Source organism: Strongylocentrotus purpuratus, unplaced genomic scaffold (assembly GCF_000002235.5).
Source record: "Strongylocentrotus purpuratus isolate Spur 01 unplaced genomic scaffold, Spur_5.0 spur5_scaffold_19, whole genome shotgun sequence".
Classification (NCBI taxonomy): Eukaryota; Metazoa; Echinodermata; class Echinoidea; order Camarodonta; family Strongylocentrotidae; genus Strongylocentrotus; species Strongylocentrotus purpuratus.
Window position 1 is genome coordinate 15,098,239 of NW_022145604.1, and position 23,922 is coordinate 15,122,160.

Consider the following 23,922-nt stretch of genomic DNA (forward strand, 5'->3'; position numbering starts at 1 on the left):
TTTGCTATCAAATTTTTGGCAAATTAGGGGCTCCCAACACATTAAAGGAGCTTTAACGGAATCAACACCAAAAGTTAAAATCAGATAAAAAGACCTGGAATGGACCCTTTTTTCTGAATAACTATCTCTATCTTTTCTCTCCCCCCCCTCCTTTTCACCCTTTCCCCCAATTTCTGAGAGTGTTTTTTTTTTTTTTTTCCTTTTTATATTCATTTTAGGGTGCACAGTCCCCATCATTAAGCGAGTGAATATTGCAGTTTGTGCAACGCTTGTTTTGTTGTTAGTTCTTACTACTTCATGCATGTGGGAGCATCTGTGGAGTTAAGCTATAGCTGCAGTGACGTCACGATATTTTAATTTCTAAAGCATCATTTTCATCTTTCACATGCATTTTTCGTTTGTGATTTCTTTTGTTCAGGAGTACTTCCCATTTTTATCATGACGCATAAGGCGTCGGCGTGTGGTTCGGTAAATCATTTCAAAAAAGATCTTCTCAGTCTGGAAATCCAATACGTTTTCGAGATCGAGAACTACACAGAGAAGGATCACTTCTATGACGTGGCAAAACATGTGGCTTTGCTGGAAGTTCTCAACCAGTGTACCTGGGTGGCTGATAGAGCGTTACAGCATGCCGAAAGCCAAGAATCAGCGTGCATCCTTTTGTAAGAAGAAAATGGCTATTTAGACTTCAATGAGTTGAAGGAACGGCTTGGGGAGCATATTAAGGTGACGCGTTTACATTGTGTCATCAAATTCTAGCTTAATATACCAGTTCGTAGGTAGCACATCATAGTACAAATGACCCCCCCCCCCCCCCCGACGCCATTTTATAAATGTGAGTGTGTTTTAGTAAAATTAGAAGCAGTTAAGAAGCAGTTAAAATTCAGGACTAACTCGACTATAGTGATTATCTATGACATTCAGTACATTGGCGATATACATGGGCGTTATTGTGTACTGAATTTATAATTTATATACAGACACAAATCTAACCGTTATCTTTGATTTCTAACTGAAATTCTTGTTCGTGTTTTTCTTTTTCCTTTTTTGTTGCTGTGTAAAATCATATACTTGCAGATATTTTTCAAAATTTATTTCAAAGAAAAAAGAAAATGCGCAAAGTAACGGAGTTGTAAAACCACATCGCAAATCGCTCTTAAAATGTTTGCGACACATTTTTGGGTATCTATATGCATACCACAAACATCTCTGCCAACCAAGTACATTTGAATAAATAACATTTCTCTCTATGACGAGTGTTATAGTTGTGGATTTCATTGTTAAAAGTTAATAGCACTTGCAGATTTTCAAGCAGTGATGTATAAACATGTCTAAAGAGCATTAATCCTACTAAATACTTATTAAACTGATATATATCAAGTACTTTCAATTTGAGAAATCAAGATTTAGAATGTGCATGGAAATCAGATAAAGTACAGCATCTAACTACTCTCTTTTGTAATGTTAAAAGTTTATCTGACTCTGATGGATATGTAATTCCCCATACAATATTTTCATAACTAAGATGAGGCAAGACTAATGTATTATATAGTAGAAGAAGAATTTGTTTAGGTAAGAGATAACGTAGTTTGCTAATGATACCAACACCTTTTGAAGTCGTATTAGTTATGACAAGAATTTGGCTATTCCAAGATAAGTCTCTATCAATTACTACACCTAAAAGTACGGTAGAAATTACTCGTTTTATATCAAGTTTGTTGATGTTAACTACCAGATCATGTGCATTGGTTTTGTTACTTTTTAAATTATAGAAGTTCATATATAACTGCTTTGTCTACATTAATAGATAGCTTATTTTAAATTAAACCATGTAGATACATTTTGTAGTTCAGTATTAAGCATAATTTGTAACTGTGTAATATCATTATGACTAACCAAAATGTTGGTATCATCAGCAAAAAGTACAAGTTTAAGAAGAGATGAGCAATTGGAAAGATCATTAATATAACAAAGTTTATCCATATATACCAAAAAGGAGACAAGCAGTTAGTACTAAATTACCGACCAGTATCAGTTTCTAGTTAGTATCTAAACGCCTGATACCTTTTCTTGTGTAACAATGTTCTAGACAGTTTGGGTTTAGAAACGGCCATTCCTCTTACAAGGCATGACTTCAATTCACCAATACAATAGCAAAATCATTTGAGAACATACACCTTACAACTGGTACTTTCGCAGATTTATCAAAGGCTTTTACATGTATCAGCCATTCTATTTTAGTTTAAAAAGTTAAAGAGGAGTAGCCCAGAGTGAAATATATTTTCATTGATAATATTTCTTCACAAATGAAAAATGTTAATAATGGAGTGCCACAAACAAAACCCACAAGGTTCCGTTCTCAGACCATTGTTTCTTTAAATCTATGTTAATGATCTTCGGCATGGAAGCAATACCGTACATTGAATAATTTTTGCAAATAATAATAATAATAATAATAACAATAATAATAATAATAGCCTAATAGTCCACTCCAAATTTTATTAAACCGAAACGGAAATTCTTTTTGCCCAATTGATCGTGAGCCCGGCAGCTACTGAGCAGCGCCAGATCGACGTTGCTCTATCCCTTATTGCTGAACGCCAAACAAGGTAGCAACAACTCCAATCTTTTAACGACTTTTGGTATGACGCGTCCGGTGTTCGAACCCACGACCTCCCGGTTGTGAGGCGGACGCTCTACTGACTGAGCCAACACTCCGGTACAACCCTTTTTTTTATTTTCTACAATGATTTAAACAATTTTTATAAAAACTTAGATAGTGAATTACAAAAGATATTTGAACGGTTTCGTGCCAATAAATTGAAATTGAATATTGATAAGACATGTTGTATAATATTCCCAAAATAAAAAAAAATGTCCTGATGATATTGAATTACGTATTCAAAACTTCAAAATTCCAATCATTCATTCAACCCGATTCTAAGGTATCAATGATATATCGTGTAAATTAAGTAATTCTATTCGTGCAATAAATAGGTTGAATACAATAATTCCATCAAACGTGCTTTGAATGTTAAATCAAGCTATGATCTTGCCATACATTAATTTCTGTAATATTTTATGGGGTAATTGTGCACAGATGCATTTGAACCGAATCCTGTCTTTTTTTTACAAAAACGTGCAATAAGAATTATAACCGAAGTACCAATCTTTTGCTCATAAAACTCAATCAATTAACTGTGAATGATACAAACAAATGTTAAGTTGTCAATTTTAGATATTCACTTGTTAGTAATTTATTGACCCAATTTAAAAATAATGTTTTCATTTAAAAAACAAAACTTCTTATTAGTTAGAACACTAGACAATCAGAAGATTTTGAGTATGAATTCTCGAGATCTACCATTCATTACCCTAGACCCATTTTATGGAATTCTCTAAGCAATGAAATAAAATCTTAACCCTTCCTTGCCATTTCTAAAATTTAAAAAATTGTTCTTATCAATACCTGATTTTGAACTGACTTATCTTGCCGTTCACGGTTTGAATCTTATTTGATAACTAGTTCTTGTGCCTTTAAAGTTCTTAGCTGTTGTGTGTGTTTTTTATTTCTCCTTTGTTAGTTCAATATACATATACACCTATAATATTTCCCATAAAAATATTTCTGCTTAATAATGCGCTTAATAGTACATCGGCAAAATTCTGTTAAGACGCGCTTAAGTTTTAAGAGAGGCTTACTATAGGATTTCTCGGTTACTTTCGTAAACTTTTCATTCGTTTTGGTACAAAGTTCATTCAAATTCGCAAAATAAAGCTTCCGGCGTGTAAATTTCGTTCAAAGTAACACTTTTTTTCATTTGATTTACTTTTTCGGTCAATGGATTTAGCACTTGTTTCATTCAATTTAACAACCGCTTACAAATGCGCAGTTTGCATTAATTTTCGTCAACAATGGCAAATCGGACGTCTGTACCATTTAATTTCACTTTGGGTCGTTCTAAATAACAAAGTTTTCATTCATATTCGCATATCTTTACAAACCTATGGTATACATGGTATATGCACATGTTTCTCATCTAAATTAAACAAATGAGTTATATAACATGCCTAGATGTCTTGCCCGTCAACATGTAAAGGGTTAAACAACTCTAGATATAAGATTGGACATCATCTTACTGATGTTCTCATCGCGGACTTTATCGTACTCGGTCATCTTTTGGAAGTGATAATACGTAGACGAACATGATAATGTCATGCATGATGTAATTATGATCATTAAAATGTATATAACCAAAACAAGATTTTAGATTGTATACGTGTATTCTTTAGTTTATGTCCACATGACATGAGTTATTGAGATGTGTGCGCAGTGAGAAAACAATGTATCAAACTCATTAATGATTGTGTAGCGTGATCGTGATTGTGATTCAGTGTGATGGTGATTAAGATTTTGACGTGATTATGATTGTGATTGAACCGATACTTATAAATTGTTCTTAACCTGTTCAATACAGACTTTATAACTATAATTTACACAAATATAAATGGCTTGAAAGAGATTAAGAACATCGAATAAATTATCAAAAACAAAACCAAACAAAACATTAAAAATAAATCAATGTATAGAGTATTGAACCCCCCCCCCCCCCCCACCATTATGGTACGCCACTACAATAAATACAACCGTAGTCTGTAAACACACACTTTGCATGCACTTATATCATTGCATATTCATAAAAAGACACTCTTGGTTAGTTCCATGCTAATTCTATATTGATGTCGCTAGGTTTTATATACTTAACACATGATCATTCAGTTGCTAAATAGTGATGATTTAGTAGGTATACATTATACTCCCATAGTGAGGACAAATACCATGTTTGTTGCTTACCAACCCATACAATTTGAAATGGATTTAGCATGGAACTAAGCTTGCGGGGTTTTATATAATCATACTGGGTAAGATTTACATGTTTAATTTGTCTGCAAAACGTGTGAAACTGTATGCAAAGAAACGAATTTGAATTCACGGAAGACGCTATTACGTAATCGCGAATCGTCTCGCTTTAAATTGAATGAAAATTTTACGAAAAAGAAACACGTTTTAATTCGAATGAAAATGAAATGTTTTTGAATGAACGCTTTAGGAAGTTAAATGCTAAAAAAACGAATTTGAACGAAAAATAACAGCTGTGTTGACAGAATCGGCGAAATTGAATGAACATATAATGAATTTGTGTGGCCAACTTACGAAAGTGACTGAGAAATCCTATATTATAAACCACGCTTTTTAATAAGGCCCTTTTTTACACGTCACATAGAAATATTCTCACCTTCAATTCTGTTAGAAATATCAAATTTGTTTAATTGTCACTAATTTAACAAAACGATTGCAATTTTTATAATATAGTCTCCAAATGTAGTATGTCCTCCTTTTTTGTACATTGTTTTTTTTTCTTCTGTATACATTCAAGCATGTGAAATCACTTAATTCAACTCAATTCAAATATTATATTATTATTATGACAGTGGTCTTGTATAGCGCTTATGTCAGGCACATTTGGTTTGATTTTATTTTATTTCTGCATTTTCCAAATAAAATAACTGTATAAAAAGAACATATAAACGAAAGGTGTAATACACAATATACAAAAAAAAATATAACTTCATGTCAAAATGTTTGTACATATCTACATATAATAACAAAACTTGATTTCTATAACATACTATTATAAATGTAAAATGAAAGTGTGTTTATGCGGCCTCGTGTATGAGTTTGGAAGTGTGTTGTGTGAGTTGTGGTGTGTGCGTGTGTGTGCGTGTGTGTTTGTGTTATGGAAATGCTAAGAGAAACTATATCCAACAAGATGCAGAGTAAAAATAGTAAAACAAAATCAATTCACAACGCTTGATGGCATATACAAAAGGCATGGATTGAACTGAACAAGCGCTTTCGATTTATTCTCATCAGGTCATAAAAAAGTGCTTGTGAACTTAAATCCATGCCTCTTGTATATTCCAACATTAAGTGTGAAAGAATACTACTACTATACATCACTTTGTTGATACTTCAGCAATAAAAATGTGAAAGTTAAAAACATTTTTTAAATTATTTGTTATCATTATTATCATTATTATAATTATCACTACTATTCTTCTTCTTCTTCTTCTTCTTCTTCTTTTTCTTCTTCTTCTTCTTCTTCTTATTATTATTATTATTATCATCATGAATATTATTATTATTATCATTCATCAACATCATCGTCATCGTCATGATTATTTTCCTCCACAGGGCTTTCAGGAAAATACACAGACAACAAGTAATTAAACTGAGAAGTTATTATTCACTTACAAATAGGCTTTCCATCTTTGAAATACATTAATTAAATTATTTCATTGCCAAATATGGAATCATGAACGTGAAAGGAAACGGTTACTTTTATTATTAAAAAAGTCATGGTGAAGTAGCAAACTTTTTATTCGAAACTGAAAGAGAGAGTTCTTGTCAACAAGCCCAGGAATTAAAACGAAAGATTCCACGTTTGTTTTACATCATTTCAGCGCGAGACACGTTAACGTTCATTTTTTTCCAGTCTATATACATACATTTTGAAATATAACAATGATAAATATGCATGATTATTTATTCCTTTTTCTCTTTTTTTTTAACCGCCCAAAAGAGGGGGGGGGGGGTGTCAAGGGCCGGCTGTTTGTCATGATATACTTGATTTTACATTACGCAGACTACAATATGAATATGATAACCAAAGGTATCTGAAGTGACGATAAACATGAACGTTAGTATAATTTATCAAAATGGTCGTCATCATTATGATGATTATTTACCTCTACAGTGCATTCAAGAAAATACACAGAAAACAAATTATTAAACTGAGAAGGTATTCTTTTCCTTACAAATAGGCTTTCCGTCTTTTATTGCCAAATACGGAAGCATTACCATGGACGGCAACGGTTACGTCTATTCTAAAATAAAACGGGGTGATGTAGCAAATTTGTTATCTGAAAATGAAAGAGAAAGTTCTTGTCAACAAGCCCAGAAAACAAAACAGGAGATTCCAAGTTTATTTAAGGTAATTTCAGCGCGAGACACGTCAACATTCATTTTTTCCAGTCTATATATATGAGCATACATTCTGAAATACAATCATAAGTGAATAGTTTGTGACATCAACTCGGATCAATTTTTGAATTTAACATGAAGTTCGCCTCCGACGAGACATTGTTCGTCGCTTTCATCATTGCAGCCATCGTGTCTTTACAAGGGGGTAAGAATACTTAGAAAAATATCCATGTTCGTCAAAAAAACTTATCGCGTTTTTGTTCTGGTATTTTTTTAAAATGAAAACAAATTCTTTATTCTCAGTTTAATTTAATTCTAGTTTATCACTTTCAGCTTAACCTACCTTGGGGTGCTGTTAACTGGGCAGTTCCCACACATACAAAAAAACAAAGAAAAATGCAATAAATTCTCAATAATTCATTGCATATTACCCCGGTCCCCAACATTTAAAAAAAATCCTCTGTACGACCATGCATTATTGCTCAAGGCAAGGACACACTGAAGATTTTTTTGTTTCTGTTGGGGACCGGGGGGAGGGGGGAATTCAATGAATAATTGATAATTTATTGCATTTTCTTTGAGGTTTTTTATTTGTGGGAACTGTCCCCTACCCTAGCCCCCGCTGCGTACAGTCATGGTTCAGTGGCAAAGCAATGGCCTCGTAACTGTGAGGTCCCAGGATCAAAACCGTGTCAACGTGCTATATTAGTGCCCTTTTGTGGGGCATTGATCATCATAGCTGTCATTTATTACTTAAGGGCGTAGGTCCCCTGGTTGATAAGCACTGTAGCATACACATGCTTTAGCAGTCACGCAAAACAAATACTGGCAAATTATTATTCAATAAAATCTGAGAATGTATACTATTATCTAGATCTATTAGAAATAAATCATTGTCAAAATAATTCCATAAATTGGGGTTAAGAAAATATTCGAACTTTATTAGCAGCAGTGTTAATGTGGTGTTTCAACATCCTGCTGCGTCAGGTATTCTCATATATAGAAATGCTCGGAGGATGCAGCCGCCTTCAAATTGCGAAACTTTCACTTTCATATCATAATACAGTAACAAGTCAGCAAGAATGGCACCTACTGGATGACGCAGTCTATCTAGTGGATAACACCACCCTAGAAGGGTGGGATGAGGCGCAGGCTCGCTGTCGAGGTTACGGAGCGAATCTAGCAAGGGTTGACTCAGACGAGATCCAGGTATAAAGCGATTTAACAAATGGTCAGAGGGTAATCAAAATTAATTATTTAGCTTGTAACTTGATAGAAATAAAGCCCCAGTCCCATATAAAGCCCCAGTCCCATATAAAGCCGGACCAGCACGGACGAGCACGGACCACTCCGGACCATCCCGGACCATGGTCTGGGGTGATCCGGGATGGTCCGGGATGTTTTGTTCAAAAAAGTGTGATGCTTTTAAGCTACAGTCCCATATACGTCCCGGACCGTCCCGGACCATCCCGGACCCCATCCGGGGTGATCCGGGATTCGGTCCGTGTTGACACCGTGTTGGCACCGGGGTGGTCCTGGATGGTCCTGGATGGTCCTGGATGGTCCTGGATGGTCCTGGGCGGTCAACAACTCACTCCCGGACTGCCACGGATCAACACGGACCGCCCCGGCGCCACTACGGATGACCCCGGGCCCAGCACGGTGGCTACACGGATCACCCCGGATCAAACTATTGTCCCGGACCGTCCCGGACCACCCCGGCAGTTTTTGACCGTCAAAAACATCCGGGGTCGACTCCCGGACCGCCCAGGACCATCCATGACCATCCAGGACCATCCAGGACCATCCAGGACCACCCCGGTGCCAACACGGTGTCAACACGGACCGAATCCCGGATCACCCCGGATGGGGTCCGGGATGGTCCGGGACGGTCCGGGACGTATATGGGACTGTAGCTTAAAGCCGGACCAGCACGGACGATCACGGACCACTCCGGACCATCCCGGACCATGGTCTGGGGTGATCCGGGATGGTCCGGGATGTTTTGTTAAAAAAATCGCAACCGCCGACCGTCTGTCCGGACCCAAGACGGTACCACTACGGACCGCCCCGGACCGTCCGGGCATAGCCCCGGCAGCAGTACAGATCATTCCAGACCCAGCACGGAGCCGCCAAGGACCGTCCCGGACCACCCCGGTGCCAACACGGTGCGAACACGGATGACTTCGGACCATCCCGGTGCCAACACGGATCATCCCGGAACGCCCCGGTGCTGGTCCAGGGTGATCCGGGGCTCTGCCGGGGCGATCCGTGTTGGCACCGGGGCGTTCCGGGATGATCCGTGTTGGCACCGTGTTGGCACCGGGGTGATCCGGGACGGTCCGTGGCGGCTCCGTGCTGGGTCTGAAATGATCTGTACTGCTGCCGGGGCTATGCCCGGACGGTCCGGGGCGGTCCGTAGTGGTACCGTGTTGGGTCCGGGGAGACGGTCGGCGGTTGCGATTTTTTGAACAAAACATCCCGGACCATCCCGGATCACCCCAGACCATGGTCCGGGATGGTCCGGAGTGGTCCGTGCTCGTCCGTGCTGGTCCGGCTTTATATGGGACTGGGGCTTAATGGCTAAGTTCTGTTTAAATGTGTTGTCAATACAAACCCACCGTTGCTTTCGAAGCGTCACTTTCTGACGTAGTAACATGTGAGGGCGGTAATTATAGTTAAGAATGAATTCGAAATGAACGGTGCACTGATAGTAATAGCCTAGCTCCTGACGCATGCGATACTATCTATCAAACACGAGGATTGCGTCGTTACCTACTCTTATAGAGCCTACAAAGGCAGTTAGATAATGGGTGAGTAATATAATGCAATCTGTGCACGATTTACTTATTGAACGTCACTCTCACATGAAAGGCCAAACACTGCGGCAATCACTGATACAGCGTTATGTCAGCAATGACACCTCGTGTTCAGGGGGTGATATTCATTTAATAGAAAAATGTCCTAAAAAATGATTCTAAATCATTGGACATATAATCCTGTGTATGAAACTTCATTCGAGTAATGCCACGGATAAAGAGATGGGGAGAAAGTTTCACTTTGGTTGAATAGTTTCTAATCAATACCATCTTACGCTTAGTCCATAGAACTTTTCTTGGTTGTAAGTGAGTTGCATGTTTTGAATTTTTCAATATCGATCCAGGCTTTCTTGACGACTTTCATCACTCCGCCCTTAAATGTACCGCGAAGCTTTTGGATTGATGGTAATGACAAAGAGGAAGAAGGTCAATTCAGATGGCTTGACGGCACACCAGTGAAGTAAGCACTTTAATGACGATATCGTAAATAAAACAAGTGCATTTCTATGATTAATCCTGTAGGACTAATTCATGTCGTTTGACAGTTATTAGTCATTGGAAGTTGGATCTCCATGTAGGGCGATGAAGTTTGTCAGAATTTATGAGGAATGCACGTTTCTAGATTTTTCTCAATTAAAATACCAGCAAACACAAAACGTTCTAAAAACGTTCACAAAAACGATAATGATTTTATGGTTATTTATGTCCTATAAAGGATTATTTAACCGGCATTAGTCTTGTATGAGTTAATAGTCTACAATACCATCATTAGTATTTCATCACCTTGGGTATCCCATTGTTATTGTAATTGTCATGCATTTCATTTTTCTTTCCTTTACATTAGATACGATGGTTGGGCGCGAGATGAACCAAACAATGATGCTGAAGATCAACATTGTGTTTGCCTCTGGTCGCACAGAGAGGATGACAGACACGGACATTGGGACGATGCCAGCTGTACAGATAACCTAAACTTGATTTGCCAGAAAGGAATTTGTGAGTCGAATTACATTTATCAATAGTCTTATGTGTTCGCAAATGTCACTCTAGTCTTATGTCAATTGGCCATTGCACACAAGGCGTTATTAATTATGCCTGGCGCAAGACTCCGTCGACGAATGCGGTGCGGTCTTTGATACGATGGTTGGGCGCGAGATGAACCAAACAATGTTGCTGAAGATCAACATTGTGTTTGCCTCTGGTCGCACACAGAGGATGACAGACACGGACATTGGGACGATGCCAGCTGTACAGATAACCTAAACTTGATTTGTCAGAAAGGAATTTGTGAGTCGAATTACATTTATCAGTAGTCTTATGTGTTCGCAAATGTCACTCTAGTCTTAAGTCCATTGGCCATTGCACACAAGGCGTTATTAATTATGCCTGACGCAAGACTCCGTCGACGAAAGCGGTGCGGTCTTTGATGCACCATGTGAGGATAGCGCATAGGGGATGGCGTCGTACAAAGAAAGGCAACGAAATGAATGGAACAGTATGGCACATGGGATGGGGGCAATAACCTAATTTACTGACCTGATTAGCGCAGGTAAGTGACGCAATCGAAATTACGCCTCGTCTGCCATGGACATTTCATTTAAAATTAGTTCAACCTGATGTAGTTAAAAACATGGTATCATTTACTGTGAGATATGTTGCTAGATTTGGTTTGTCATTGTTTCTTTCTTGTATCGCATTCTACAGATAAGTTCAATCTCACGATCCCTCGAACTAATCCCGGTTTCGCTAACGTCTACTGCGCCGTCGACGTCGAAATCGCAGGAGAAATGCTGTCTCCTGATAACGTCACGCTATCCATCGGTCAAACTCTTTCGTCATCGAGACCGATTTCCTACTCATTGACGAGCCTTGATGGTGAATTCCGTAATAATAGTTTCTTCCTTTACAACGTGACCGAAGGTGACCAAATCTTCTGCTACGCAGGTGAACTGCCGGACCAAAATAGTTCATTTTCCCTGGCTACTATTTCTGCTGTCTTTGACTTTTACGGTAATAATTATCACCGTATTTAAACTGATTAAGTCATTTTGTATACTAGGCCAAGTAAAAAGTGTAACGAGTTTCTCGTCCCGAATTTTTCAAAAAAGGATGAGGCAGCGCTTTACTATATACTATTTTTTTTTCGAGTTTGCATTCATCAATAGACTTATGTGTCTTAAAATGTCACTCTAGTCTTATGTCCATTGCACACAAGGCGTTATTAATTATGACTCACGTAGGACTGCGTCAACGAATGCGGTGCGGTCTTTGATGCGCAGTGTGAAAATGGCGTCGTGCAGAGAATGGCTGCGACATTAACACAGCAGTATCATAAGGCGTATGCGCTAACTACTTAATTCACTGACTTGATTAGCCCAGGTAATTCACGCAATCAAAATTACGTCACGTGTGCAGCGGGCTTTACATTTCAAATCATTTTAACTCCAAATTTATGAAGTTATAAACATTTTGTTATTTACTGTCAGATATGTTGCTAGATTTGGTACTTTATTGCCTTTCTACCACAACGTACCTGGAGCTCGAATAGGTCAATTTAAAGGACGCCCTAATAGATTACAGATTTGGATAGGTTTTTTCACTTGTTTTATGTACTTGTTTCTCTTGTTTGTTTGTTCGTTTGTTTGTTTGTCATAACTTAAATGTAATTTACACCTAAACCACTTATTAACGGGACAGCTTTACCAGAGCTGCCATCCAGCCCAACAGTCGGAGAGATCAGCTCGTCATCAGTCACTGTCTTCTGGAGCTCTTGGATACCTTTTATGGACGCCGGCGACGGACCAGTTGTTGGTTACCTTATCTATCAGCAAACCATGGAAGAGGAATGGATAGTGGTTGGCAGAATCGACTCGGGTGTGGGAGAGGGCGATCTTCAACGAAGAATGGAGTTTGTATTGAATGGGTTGGAACCAAGAACAGAATACAATATCAGTGTGTCTGCCGTCAGAGAAGGTCCCGGCGGAGAAGGACCAAGAAGTCCACTTGTGACTGTTACGACTACAACCCTCGGTGAGTGGTGATTAGACTAATATCGATGATGATTTCGTATACGTATGTAAACAGAAACATCCATTCATCAGCTAAAAACGAATTAGTCTTAATAGCCTCAGTTGTTCTATGTCGGTTGGTGGATTTGGCGGTCGGCCCTGTGTCCAATTAACATAAGCCATTAATCTTTTCCCGACTTTTACCTTTACACTATTGCCCCTACAACCGACAGCCCCCCCCCCCCCCATACCACCTTGCGCTGAGCGAGGAGCCAGAGTAGGCTGGTAGGATTCTAAAAATAATTTCGTCGAGTAAAATTACCGGATCCTTCACTGATTATTGACTACGATGTTGCAATGCTCCTACAGTTACACTCGCTCTTATGACAATCATTGATTTGCCCTCGACCGTTGTACAGAACTTCTTAATCTGGTCTAAGTACTTTCCTAAATACCAATTATGCGCAGCCTGGGATCTATGGCCAAGGAAACAAAAAGGACGTAGGGACCATTATATCAAATGCTTCTATATAAACGTTTATAGCATCTCTGTTGTAGCAATAGGTCTATTCCGCAACTAGCGATGGACTAATAAATCTTCACGATTAACGCTTATCTGTTCAATGTTGCAGAAAGTCGGCACCTGTGGGAAACTAGTGCTGTTTGGATGGTTTTATTGGTGATATCATTCTTGGGGAACATCATACTCTCTATTGCCGTGGGGATTGTATGGTAAGAATAAAAAACCTTTTAATTTCTCGCATAAGCGTAATGCCCTTTTCGAAAACGTGTTAAATGCAGAACGTGGATTTGAAATATTGACATTGTTTTTGTTAACTGTCTAATTCCTAATTTTAACTAGTTTATACAACAGAGCTGTATCCAATTTATTGCTCTTGTATAGTCTGCATTACAAAAAGACATTTTAGGTAAAAGAGTAACAACAATCATGTTTAATAATCTCATCATGTTAATCATAAACCTGAATATCTGCATACATAATTATGAAGCAAAATACCATTCTCGTATTCCCTCAAAGACATTGAAATGCAAAAATTGTTATACCTGTTTCTTTACACTGATAAGATTTGATGATTTGCCACTATAATGATGATAATGGTGATGATGATAATCAAAATGATGATAATGATGATGATTGGGAAGATGGAGATGATGGTGATGATAATGATTGGGAAGATGGAGATGAGGGTGATGAAGAAAATGATTGGGAAGATGGAGATGAGGGTGATGATGATAATGATTGGGAAGATGGGGATGATGATGATAATGATAATGATTGGGAAGATGATGATGATGAGGAAGATGGAGATGTTGATGGTGATGATGACGATAGTGATTATTCACTATTTCTGTCTGTCTTTTCTAAATCGACCACCAGCAAGCGAAAACAGAAGAAAGAAGACCTGTCTCGTTTACATGCCGTCACATCAGCAGGCGATCCACAGAGCCCTCATTACGAGCTACCCCAACCAAGTGTAGTCACGCAACATGCCTACCAGGACCTCAAAGGAACGGGGATCAGCAACATCAAAGAAGAGTTTTACGCTGACATCGATGATCCAGAGATATTGAAATACGTCAATATGTAATCTGGACTCCAAAAGTACTGATTCAGGACTATATGTCGACGACACGCGTGGTATTTGACTCGCAATGAAGTGCCATCGTACAAGGAGTGGATGAACAGTTGGTATTTCACTGGGCTGTGACAGCTCGCGACTTGTAAAAATATTGATTTGATCTGCTCGCACATTCGCTACATGCTTTCACAGGGGGGGGGGGGGGGGGAGGTACGCACTCTACCTTCCCGGGAGTGTATTTTTGTTCATCTTTTTTATTCATTTATTTATCGAGGTGATCTTTTAAAGAGTCATTTAAAAAAAAATCTCATTTGGTAACCAAATTGATTTTTGTATACATTTACAAATATAATTTCCTCTCGCTCGCAAGATTTAGATATGAGGTTATAAACGAGGATAGGTATTTGTGCGAATGTAGGTATAGTAGGGAACAGAAAATGGAACACCTTTTGGTCCTCATGTCCCCACCTACCCCCCGGAATCTGGAAAATCCCGAATACCTCCATTTATCTCTCTCTCTCTCTCTCTCCCATTCTCTCTCTCTCTCCCCCCCTCTCTCTCTCTATTTTTCCTTCTCTCTCTCTCTCTCTCTCTATCTTTCTTCTCAGTTGTCTTCCTCTTTACTTTTGTCTCTTTCTTCCTTCCCTCTTCGTATCTCCACTAACCCTATGTCTTAAAGGTTTTATTCTATTAAAATCATGCAATGCACTATCCTATTGTTAATCTAGTGTATGTATCATGCAATAACATGTGACAATGTGTAGTGCCTTGTAAATCTATATATTATAACATTCGTACTATATTACTCTTACATAAGTATAACTTTGTAATGATAGTGTTAACAAATTTATGTAAAATAGCTCGGTAAATAATTTTGGTGTTATTGTCTTGAAAAGAGAACGTTCAGCCTGTTCTATCGATCAAACATTTCACCAATTAATTAATGAATAAAAAAGTAAACTGTGTGCATTGCCACCGTCATCATCATCATCATCATCATCATCATCATCATCGTCACCATTATCATCACTACCATCTTATATATACACCAAGGCCCGGATCCTTGGGGGGGGGGGGTCCATCCCCACTCTCTCCCAACATAAAAGGGGGAATGGTATTACCACAATTTTACCTTTAAAAAAATACTCTTCTTTAATCCCCCACCACTTATTCGCCGGCTGATTCGCCGCTAAATATGTTCTCATGACAAAAAAAAGTATTGCTCCTTACCCACTCCCCCCCCCCCCCGTTATTCGCCGGCTGGCTGATTCGCCACAACGTTTTTTCTCATGAAAAACACCCCGAGATGGCAAGGAGGCATGAGCACTTTAAGTGAATCCACTATTATTATTTTTATCATTATCATTATTATTATCATTATTAAGCTGCTGTATCCCATACGAAATACCTCAGCTCCCTCCTCCTTCCCACCCAACCCCCTCCTCCAAACCATCTCTACATATACCGATTCTTTTCCATTAGGGGTAATGTAATGTCTTGTTCGGTCTCTATTCGTTCTGGTTCCGGTCTGGTGTCGATCTCCTTGGTATGACTGAGGTTTCACATCTAAGATTTGAGTGTATCTGATCGCGATAGCTCAGTGGTCTCGTAATCCGGTGACCCGGGTTCGAAACCAAGTCGATGCGCTATTCCCCTTCGGTAAGGCATTAAACCTCATTACCAGGTCCCTCGGAGAGGACCTTAAGCCGTCGGTCTAAGTTTGGTTTGACGGCTTAGCTTCCTTTGGATCTCACGCCGTACGTCATTTAGATATACATTTATTATATGAGTGATTCGTGACAGCATAGTTCTGCGAACATTTTGTGTTAATAATCTGAGACTTAATTTAGCTGGACTGTTTGTGAAATGTATATAATAAGACACATCTTTCACAATAATCTCTGGGGGTGTTTCACGAAGATCCTAAGTCGAACTTATCTCTAAGTTGGATTTAACAAATATGGAATGCTGTTAGCAGCTTTGAAATAATTTGTAAAAGATATTTTAAAAGCCATAAAATGTTGATTCAAATCATTCATATTTTCCATTATCATGGGAGATTTCATGTTCTTGATGCGGAATTTCTGAAAAGTCTAAAATACTTGGATTTTTGCTTTTGAATATATTTAATTTTAAGGCTACAAATGGCTCTCCATAATTTTTAAGTCCAACTTAGAGATAAGTTCAACTTAGGATCTTTGTGAAACACCCCCTGGTCTTTTACTTGTACAAGTATGGTAAACATGTTTTTGATATTTGTAGGTACCCCTAGAAAGAGGAAATGCTACAGATATGTGCATTTTTGTCTATACCTTATGTAATGGTCACTATGGTTTCTTCGCTGTCAATTTGGCTTTTCTGGTCATAATCTGAAAATTGCATTTGCAAATGCAAATTACATTTCAACTTAGCGTTTCTCAAATAAAAAAATACAATAACATATGGTCGATTGGTGTGTATATTCAATCATGTACAGTATGTTGTACGTGGATGTATTTAAAAAATGTACATGTATCATGGTTTAGATTTACGTGCGTGTGTGTTTGTCTGTATGTTTGTCTGTGCGTGTGGTGTGTGTGTGTGTGTGTATTGGAATTGCTAAGAGAAACGAGATGCAGAGTGAAAATAGTAAAACAAATTCAATTCACAACGCTTGATGGAATATACAAAAGGCATGGATTGAACTGAACAAGCGCTTTCGATTTATTATCATCAGGTCATAAAAAGTGCTTGTGAACTTAAATCCATGCCTCTTGTATATTCCAACATTAAGTGTGAAAGAATAAACTATCTACTATACATCACTTTATTGATACTTCAGCAAAAAAGGAACTGAGAAAGTAAGAGAAAGTAACACCCCCCCAAAAAAGGAGAACATAATAAGATGATCCAATGACTTGACCTGATTAGTGGTCATGATTGTTCTATAACCCTTTCTATTTCCATTGCGAAACCAATTAATGACGAGCTGATTAGAACTAAATCACTTAAATTACTGGTCTGAATGAGCTGTAGATACTGTCGTTAAGCCAGCAATGGTATTTATTCGTAATAAAAAAAACCTATTTGCCTCATGAGTACAAAACTCGAACTGCACTTTTGGTATAATTTGATTGACGTTGATATACAATAGATCATTTTGATAAGCATATAAAGTAGTTGACTTTGCTGATTCATTTTAGTTTTGATATGACTAACGTGCTTGCGAAGATATTGCCACAACTAGCGCCTGGAGTACCGCGTCTATTCAAGAAACCAAGCATTGGAAATAAGTGTTATCACTAATTTGATTTTAACAAACAGCTCAGTGAACTTGTGGAGAACGATCATAATGGTTTATCTCACGATGGATTCCTTGACGCGAACACTTTTGTTCTTGATAGTAATATTTTTGGGAGGTATCGTGCAGAATGTAAGAGTGGACATCCCTCTCCGTACACCGCAGCCAAACTATAGCTGCCCAGTCAAGCCTCCTCACGTCGCTAAGTGCACTCGTCTCAATCTAACCTCAGTACCCCAAGACCTTCCGCACGACCTGCTGCTCTTATTCATCCATCATAACCAAATAACAAAACTTGGAAACAGGTCTTTCATTTATTACAACCGTGTCACAACATTGGAAGCTGGTTATAACATCATAGCTTTAATTGAAGGTGGAACATTCGAACCTCTACCACAATTGCAGGTCTTGAAATTAGATCATAACCTAATTACCTTTTTACCCATCTATTATCTTCAGAAGAATGCTCATTTAGTTATAATAAATCTATCACACAACCTGATCAGTGAAATCTCTAGCACTTTGGTGAGTGCTCAAAAGTGTCGAAACTTAAATGGTTGGCGGAATATGTCGGCAGTTAATCTATCCTTCAACAAACTTACAACTATAAATGAGAATGACTTTTTACCTTGGAGAAATTGCTTTGTCAATAAGTTCAATATAAATGATAACCACGTGTCGTTCCTTCAACCTAAGGCTTTTCGATATTTGCCCAAATTAGGTATTCTGAACATGAACAAAATCAACTTAGCGACTTTCGACGTCGAGCATTTCATGTGCCATGTTAAAATCGACAGACTTGTGATTGATTCTTCAGGCATTAAGTACATTCGTCCAGCGAACATATCGTCGATGCAAAAAGCAAATGTGCCACTGATTAAAGAACTTTATTTAAATCTAAACATCTTACAAGACATTCCAAGGTATGCTCTGCGTGGATTTGAAAAACTACAGGTCCTGAACTTTCAAGGGAATCGTATTTCAAGCATCAACAATGAATCATTTTGTGGTTTACATTCACTGTTAGACCTCAGTTTGTCTTGGAATAAAATAAAGTCACTTCCCCGCGCCTCGTTTGCTTGCGCATCGAATCTCCAGAAAATTGATTTGTCACGTAATAACCTCGCGATATTGGATCCCCAATGGTTTGACGGATCCTTGTTTCTCCGTACCCTGATGATAGATCAAAGTGGCATCGGTCGCATCGCGTTCGGACCATGGAAGGCAACTAATCTTCAAACTCTTGTTCTAAACAGAAACAATATGGGTTTCATTAATAATTACACCTTCACTGGCTTGGCAAACTTGAAAAAACTTGATGTTTCTGGCAATGAAAATCGTTTTCGGATGTCAGAGGACGCACTCACTACAGTCGGTTCCTTGGAATTCCTCGTCATGGCGGATGTGGGAAAATTTACCATGAAAGGCTTGTTTAGAAATATGCAAAATCTATCTAATCTGGATATCTCATATAACCGGTTGGAAATTTTATCAATTGACCAGTTTACAACCACATCTGCGCTAAGGGTTCTCAATATGTCGGGATCCCATCTCAAAGCTGAGGATTTAGTTGATAAACAGACAGGGACATCGTTGTTCTCAGGCTTGGTCTCCTTGCGGACCCTTAAACTACGGCGAAACTCCTTAGCTACCCTTCACGCTCTTCCTGGCATATTCACCTCACTTGGAAGTCTTGTTGAGCTAGACTTAACAGATTGTCATATTCGACAAGTTGCCTCAGGAACATTTGCAAACTTAACGACCCTGCTTCAGCTTAGTCTGCAAGACAATGAGCTAACCAGCGTTCCGAGGGACGCTTTTCAAGGTTTGCACAAATTACAGGTGTTGCAGCTGCAGTACAATTCGATTGCGTTCATTGAGCAAGAGCTGTTTATGGGCACAAATGAACTTAAGGAGTTGTACTTGCAAAATAATCACATTTCGACCGTAGCCTCCTATACTTTAATGCCGTCAAGTTTGATTAGACTCAATATCGCAAACAATCCCTTAACATGCGATTGCCAACTCGCCTGGTTCAGACAATGGTTGAACGAGGTTGAAGGAAAAATAGGTTTTGCTTCAGAAAACCAAACCCGTTGTTCTCGCAGTTCCTTAAAAGTGTTGGTCAATCAAATAATTTGGTCGTTCCATCCGAATGAATATTGTGGAATCAATGCCATGATTATCGTTTCCGCATGTTTTGCGCCGATCTTAGTTTTAACCATCGGTATACTCGTGTATCTGAACCGATGGTGGATAAATTATAAGTTGTATCTCCTCAAGTTGGCCATCGTTGGTTACCATGAGATCACTGAAGATCAAACTCCGGACGACTATGAATTCCAACTCAACCTCATGTTCCATGAAGGAGATGAGTGGTGGGTAAATGACTGCATGAAACCTTTTCTGGAGCAGAGGATGCCTCATCTGGAGCACATCATATTTGGTGATGCCGATCTTCATCCAGGATTATTTTACTTGAACGCCATATACGACGTCATCGAAAACAGCCACAAGACAATATTGTTGCTAAGCAACCCGTCTGTGGATGATGCCTGGTACATGACCAAGCTCCGTATGGCAGTGGAGCACATGAATGACACCAAGTTGGAGAAGGTCATCCTGGTTTTCCTTGAAGACATCGATGATGACCATCTACCGTACCTTGTTAGGCTCTTGCTGAGTCGAAACAAGCCTTATTTGCTGTGGACAGAGGATGAAGAAGGCCAGGAGGTCTTCTGGGCAAAGGTCCAGAAGAGCATGAGATCAAATCGGCAAATGAACAATGTTATACCCGTTTAAAAAGAAGCTTGAGTTCTGGTCCTAAGATTACAATGTGAATTAAACTGTCCGGAAGCAATTAGCATGATTAGGAAAGGTTGATTATTGTTATCCAAGGTAGCACACAGAATTGGTGTATACTGTGATGTTTTGAAATCATGCAAATGATAAGAAAATCGAACAGTTGTGCTAAAAGTCTTTAGCAATGAATACCATGAACGCAGAAGTGTGTGTGTATGGAACTTCACAAATATATAGCATGGCAGGTTAACTTGTCCAAACACTTCAGCTATTTATTGTTATATTTTTAATATGAGGGCATTTGAAGAGCAACCCTTATCGGGGGACATTTCTACGGTGATATACTTCCAAAGTTACTTTAAAAAACGAGAAAGCTTGCAATTTTTGTCTCATATTTGTGAAGAACAACCTTTTATGGGATCGCACATACGTATGGTGTTGTGACCATAGTTCGCGCGTAACCCTCATTCGCAGAAAGTTCAATATCCCCCAAAATCTGTAAGATTTCGAAATTCTGATATCACCAATGGAAAGAGAAACATAAAGTTACTTAGTGACGAAATTGGGTTTGAAAATATGAAATTATTGACAAAAGATCGGCAAATTGTTCAGTCTTTTGCGTCCTTTCCGAAAAAGGACTTATAGACAAGGTTCTGGAAATTTTCGTTTTGACAAACAATGTCATCGAAATTGTAGTAAAAAGTTATACCATTTGATTGTTTGATATATTGACTTGCAATTTATGCAATATTATAACCTTAACTTTGATGAGTTGCTTTTTTGGTAAATCACTAGAGTCAACTTTTGTGTGCGAATCAAGTTCTGTTTGTTTGAAGAATATTCAAAGAGAATGGATGGAGAAATTTGATATTGACCGTGTTGGTGTTCATGATACCATAGTTTTTAGATAATTGAGTTTTAAAAAAGTTCCTAAGAATGTTTATAGCTTATTAATAGTCCTGATGAGAGAATTGCCTACTGGAATAACAGTTTACCAGTACCTCCTAACACTAACTGGGAAAAGGTCCATAATACAATTTTTCTGCTCTATTGATACTAACATTTGAGTTTAAACAAATTCTAATACATTTTCCACAGAGCAATTGCTTCGAATGATTTTCTCTAAAAGATAAAAAGGAAATAATCACCCAATTATGTTCTATGTGACCAACAAGAGGAAACAATGGTACCCTTGTTTTGTGACTGTGAACATTTGTCCAGATTTGGCAAAATACCCTCACAGTGATATGCCAAAAATGTGATTCCAATTTCAATATTTCTATTTTTGAAAAAAATATTTGGAGTTTGTAGTGATAGATTCATCACATTATTATTTTGTTTACTGTTGAAATATCATATATACTGTTGTAAATTTAATGACAATCTTCCTAATTTTCTGTTCTTTAAATTCTTTGTAAAGAAACAGAAGGAAATTGAATATCATTAAGCCAAGAAATTAAACAAATTACCTATTCACTTTAAAGGTACTATGTCCCTTTTGCAGCCAACCTCAAATTCTGTAGAACTTTGCAGGAATTATGAATATGTCATGTATGTCCTATCTGTGAAATTTAAACGTTAGCAGTGTCCTCATATTCAAATTATGCAAGGAAACCCGTTTACTTGCTAGACTTCACTGTCAGACAGTATTGAGTGACTGACTGGCCTTTTTTTCTTTGGTAATAACATACATGAAAAGAGTTGTAAAGGGTACATGAGCATTTATCTACATCAATAACCCACTTCTTGAGATGGCCAAGATTAAACTGATTGAATCTTTGCGCAGCATAAAACGTATGACCATTCGGTACAATTGTCTGAAAATCAAGACTATTACTTTTGGGCTCTATAGCCCTAAAGTCGATTTGACAACTAATAGTCGTTATTTACCCACTTGAAGACATTTTCAAGCCCCACCTTTTTTAGGGAAGTTCTAAATTAGTATTATCTTTCAAATGCAGTTGGAATTTAACTTTTTCATTTTTTTGGCCTGCAAATGGGACATAGTACCTTTAAGGAATAGCGTTTTGATGTCCTTTTTTTTCTTCTTTGTAAATGCCCCTCTTTTTTAATATGTATGTATGTATGTATTTGTTTATTCTTGCAACCTCTCGTCTATTGTAATAATCCACAGAAAATGTTACTTTTTATGTGTATTGCTGCCTTGGTCATGTATTTCCGTTTAAACAATTTGTCTGCCTTTTTTCCTTTTTTTATTTTTTTAAATATTTTTAGTTTTATTTTTTTTTTTCACTTTATCGAATCTTGTAAATATTTGATTCTCATGGCTTGTATTAATAAAAAAACACACACTCAAAACAAAAAAATTCTCGGTTTTTTTAGTTTTTTTTTTTTTTTCTTCACTTTATCGAATCTTGTAAATATTTGATTCTCATGGCTTGTTTTAATAAAAAAACACACACACAAAACAAAAAAGTTCTCTGTTTTTTTAATCACCTTTTCTTCAGTTAAAGAATCCAATCCGGTATCTAATTTTGAGATCGCGAAATCGCAGGAATTCTTTAGACGATAATTTTTCTAATTGATTCTATTTGTATTCTAATATTTAGACATTCCTTTGTACTAATTGATCTAAATTAACTTATGTATAATAATGAAAAAACTATGGATCGAATATGTTATTCCTTTGCTTTAGAATGTACTCGAACTTTGGACACCCCATCCTCCCTCCCTTGCCATGTGCCTGTGATAGGGAAAGTTTGTGTAGGCCAATCATAACGCGTGGACCCGATCGGTTGGCCTATACAGTGCGTATAAAAAGGGTACCCAACTTTGAAAGCTCATAATTAAAAAGTCATAACCACTTAGTCTTTGAAATCTATTTCGTGATGAAGAGTCATTTATTCTTTATCAAATAATACCCTATTCACAATATGACTGTCATGGTTGACTGTGAACTAGTGTTTTCGAAAAGTGTTATTCAATAAATAACTTCGACAAAGATTTTTAAACCTAGATAAAGTTGAAGTTGATCTAATTTGTTCATCTAATTGACTCCAAAGTTTTATCATAGCATAAATTAATAACTTCGGAGATGATGTTTTTTTTACGTTAGGAAAATTTAAATAAAATTTGATGTCTTCGACAAATTACATATTATGTCTTTTAATGAAAATCTGGATATGGAACTTAATTCTATTTCAATAGTCATGAATGTCGATATTAACAGGTTATGATTTCCACAACAACGAAAGAAGATACATAAGAGAGGCCCTTTGGGGGAACAGTAACAATGTGAGATGTGGTTAGGTGGCCAGCCAGCTAATGCTTGTTCACATATAGGCGTGATAGCACAGTTTTATAGCAGTGGTGTAGTAAGAGTCTGTACTAGTGCCCTCTGGCCCCT

At 37.8% G+C, this 23,922-nt stretch overlaps 1 protein-coding gene across 1 annotated transcript; it reads left to right on the plus strand.

Moving 5' to 3' along the window:
* Positions 1 to 19,289: 19,289 nt before the first annotated feature.
* Positions 19,290 to 20,555, plus strand: LOC105437589 (toll-like receptor 4). The gene has a single exon (XM_011664366.2). The coding sequence runs from the start codon at positions 19,290 to 19,292 to the stop codon at positions 20,553 to 20,555; it is 1,266 nt and encodes a 421-aa protein (XP_011662668.2).
* The last annotated feature ends 3,367 nt before the right edge of the window (positions 20,556 to 23,922 follow it).

Bases quoted from the DNA above. Each gene is read 5' to 3' on its own strand.
- LOC105437589 (XM_011664366.2), top strand. From the start codon at position 19,290: ATGTCGGGATCCCATCTCAAAGCTGAGGATTTAGTTGATAAACAGACA.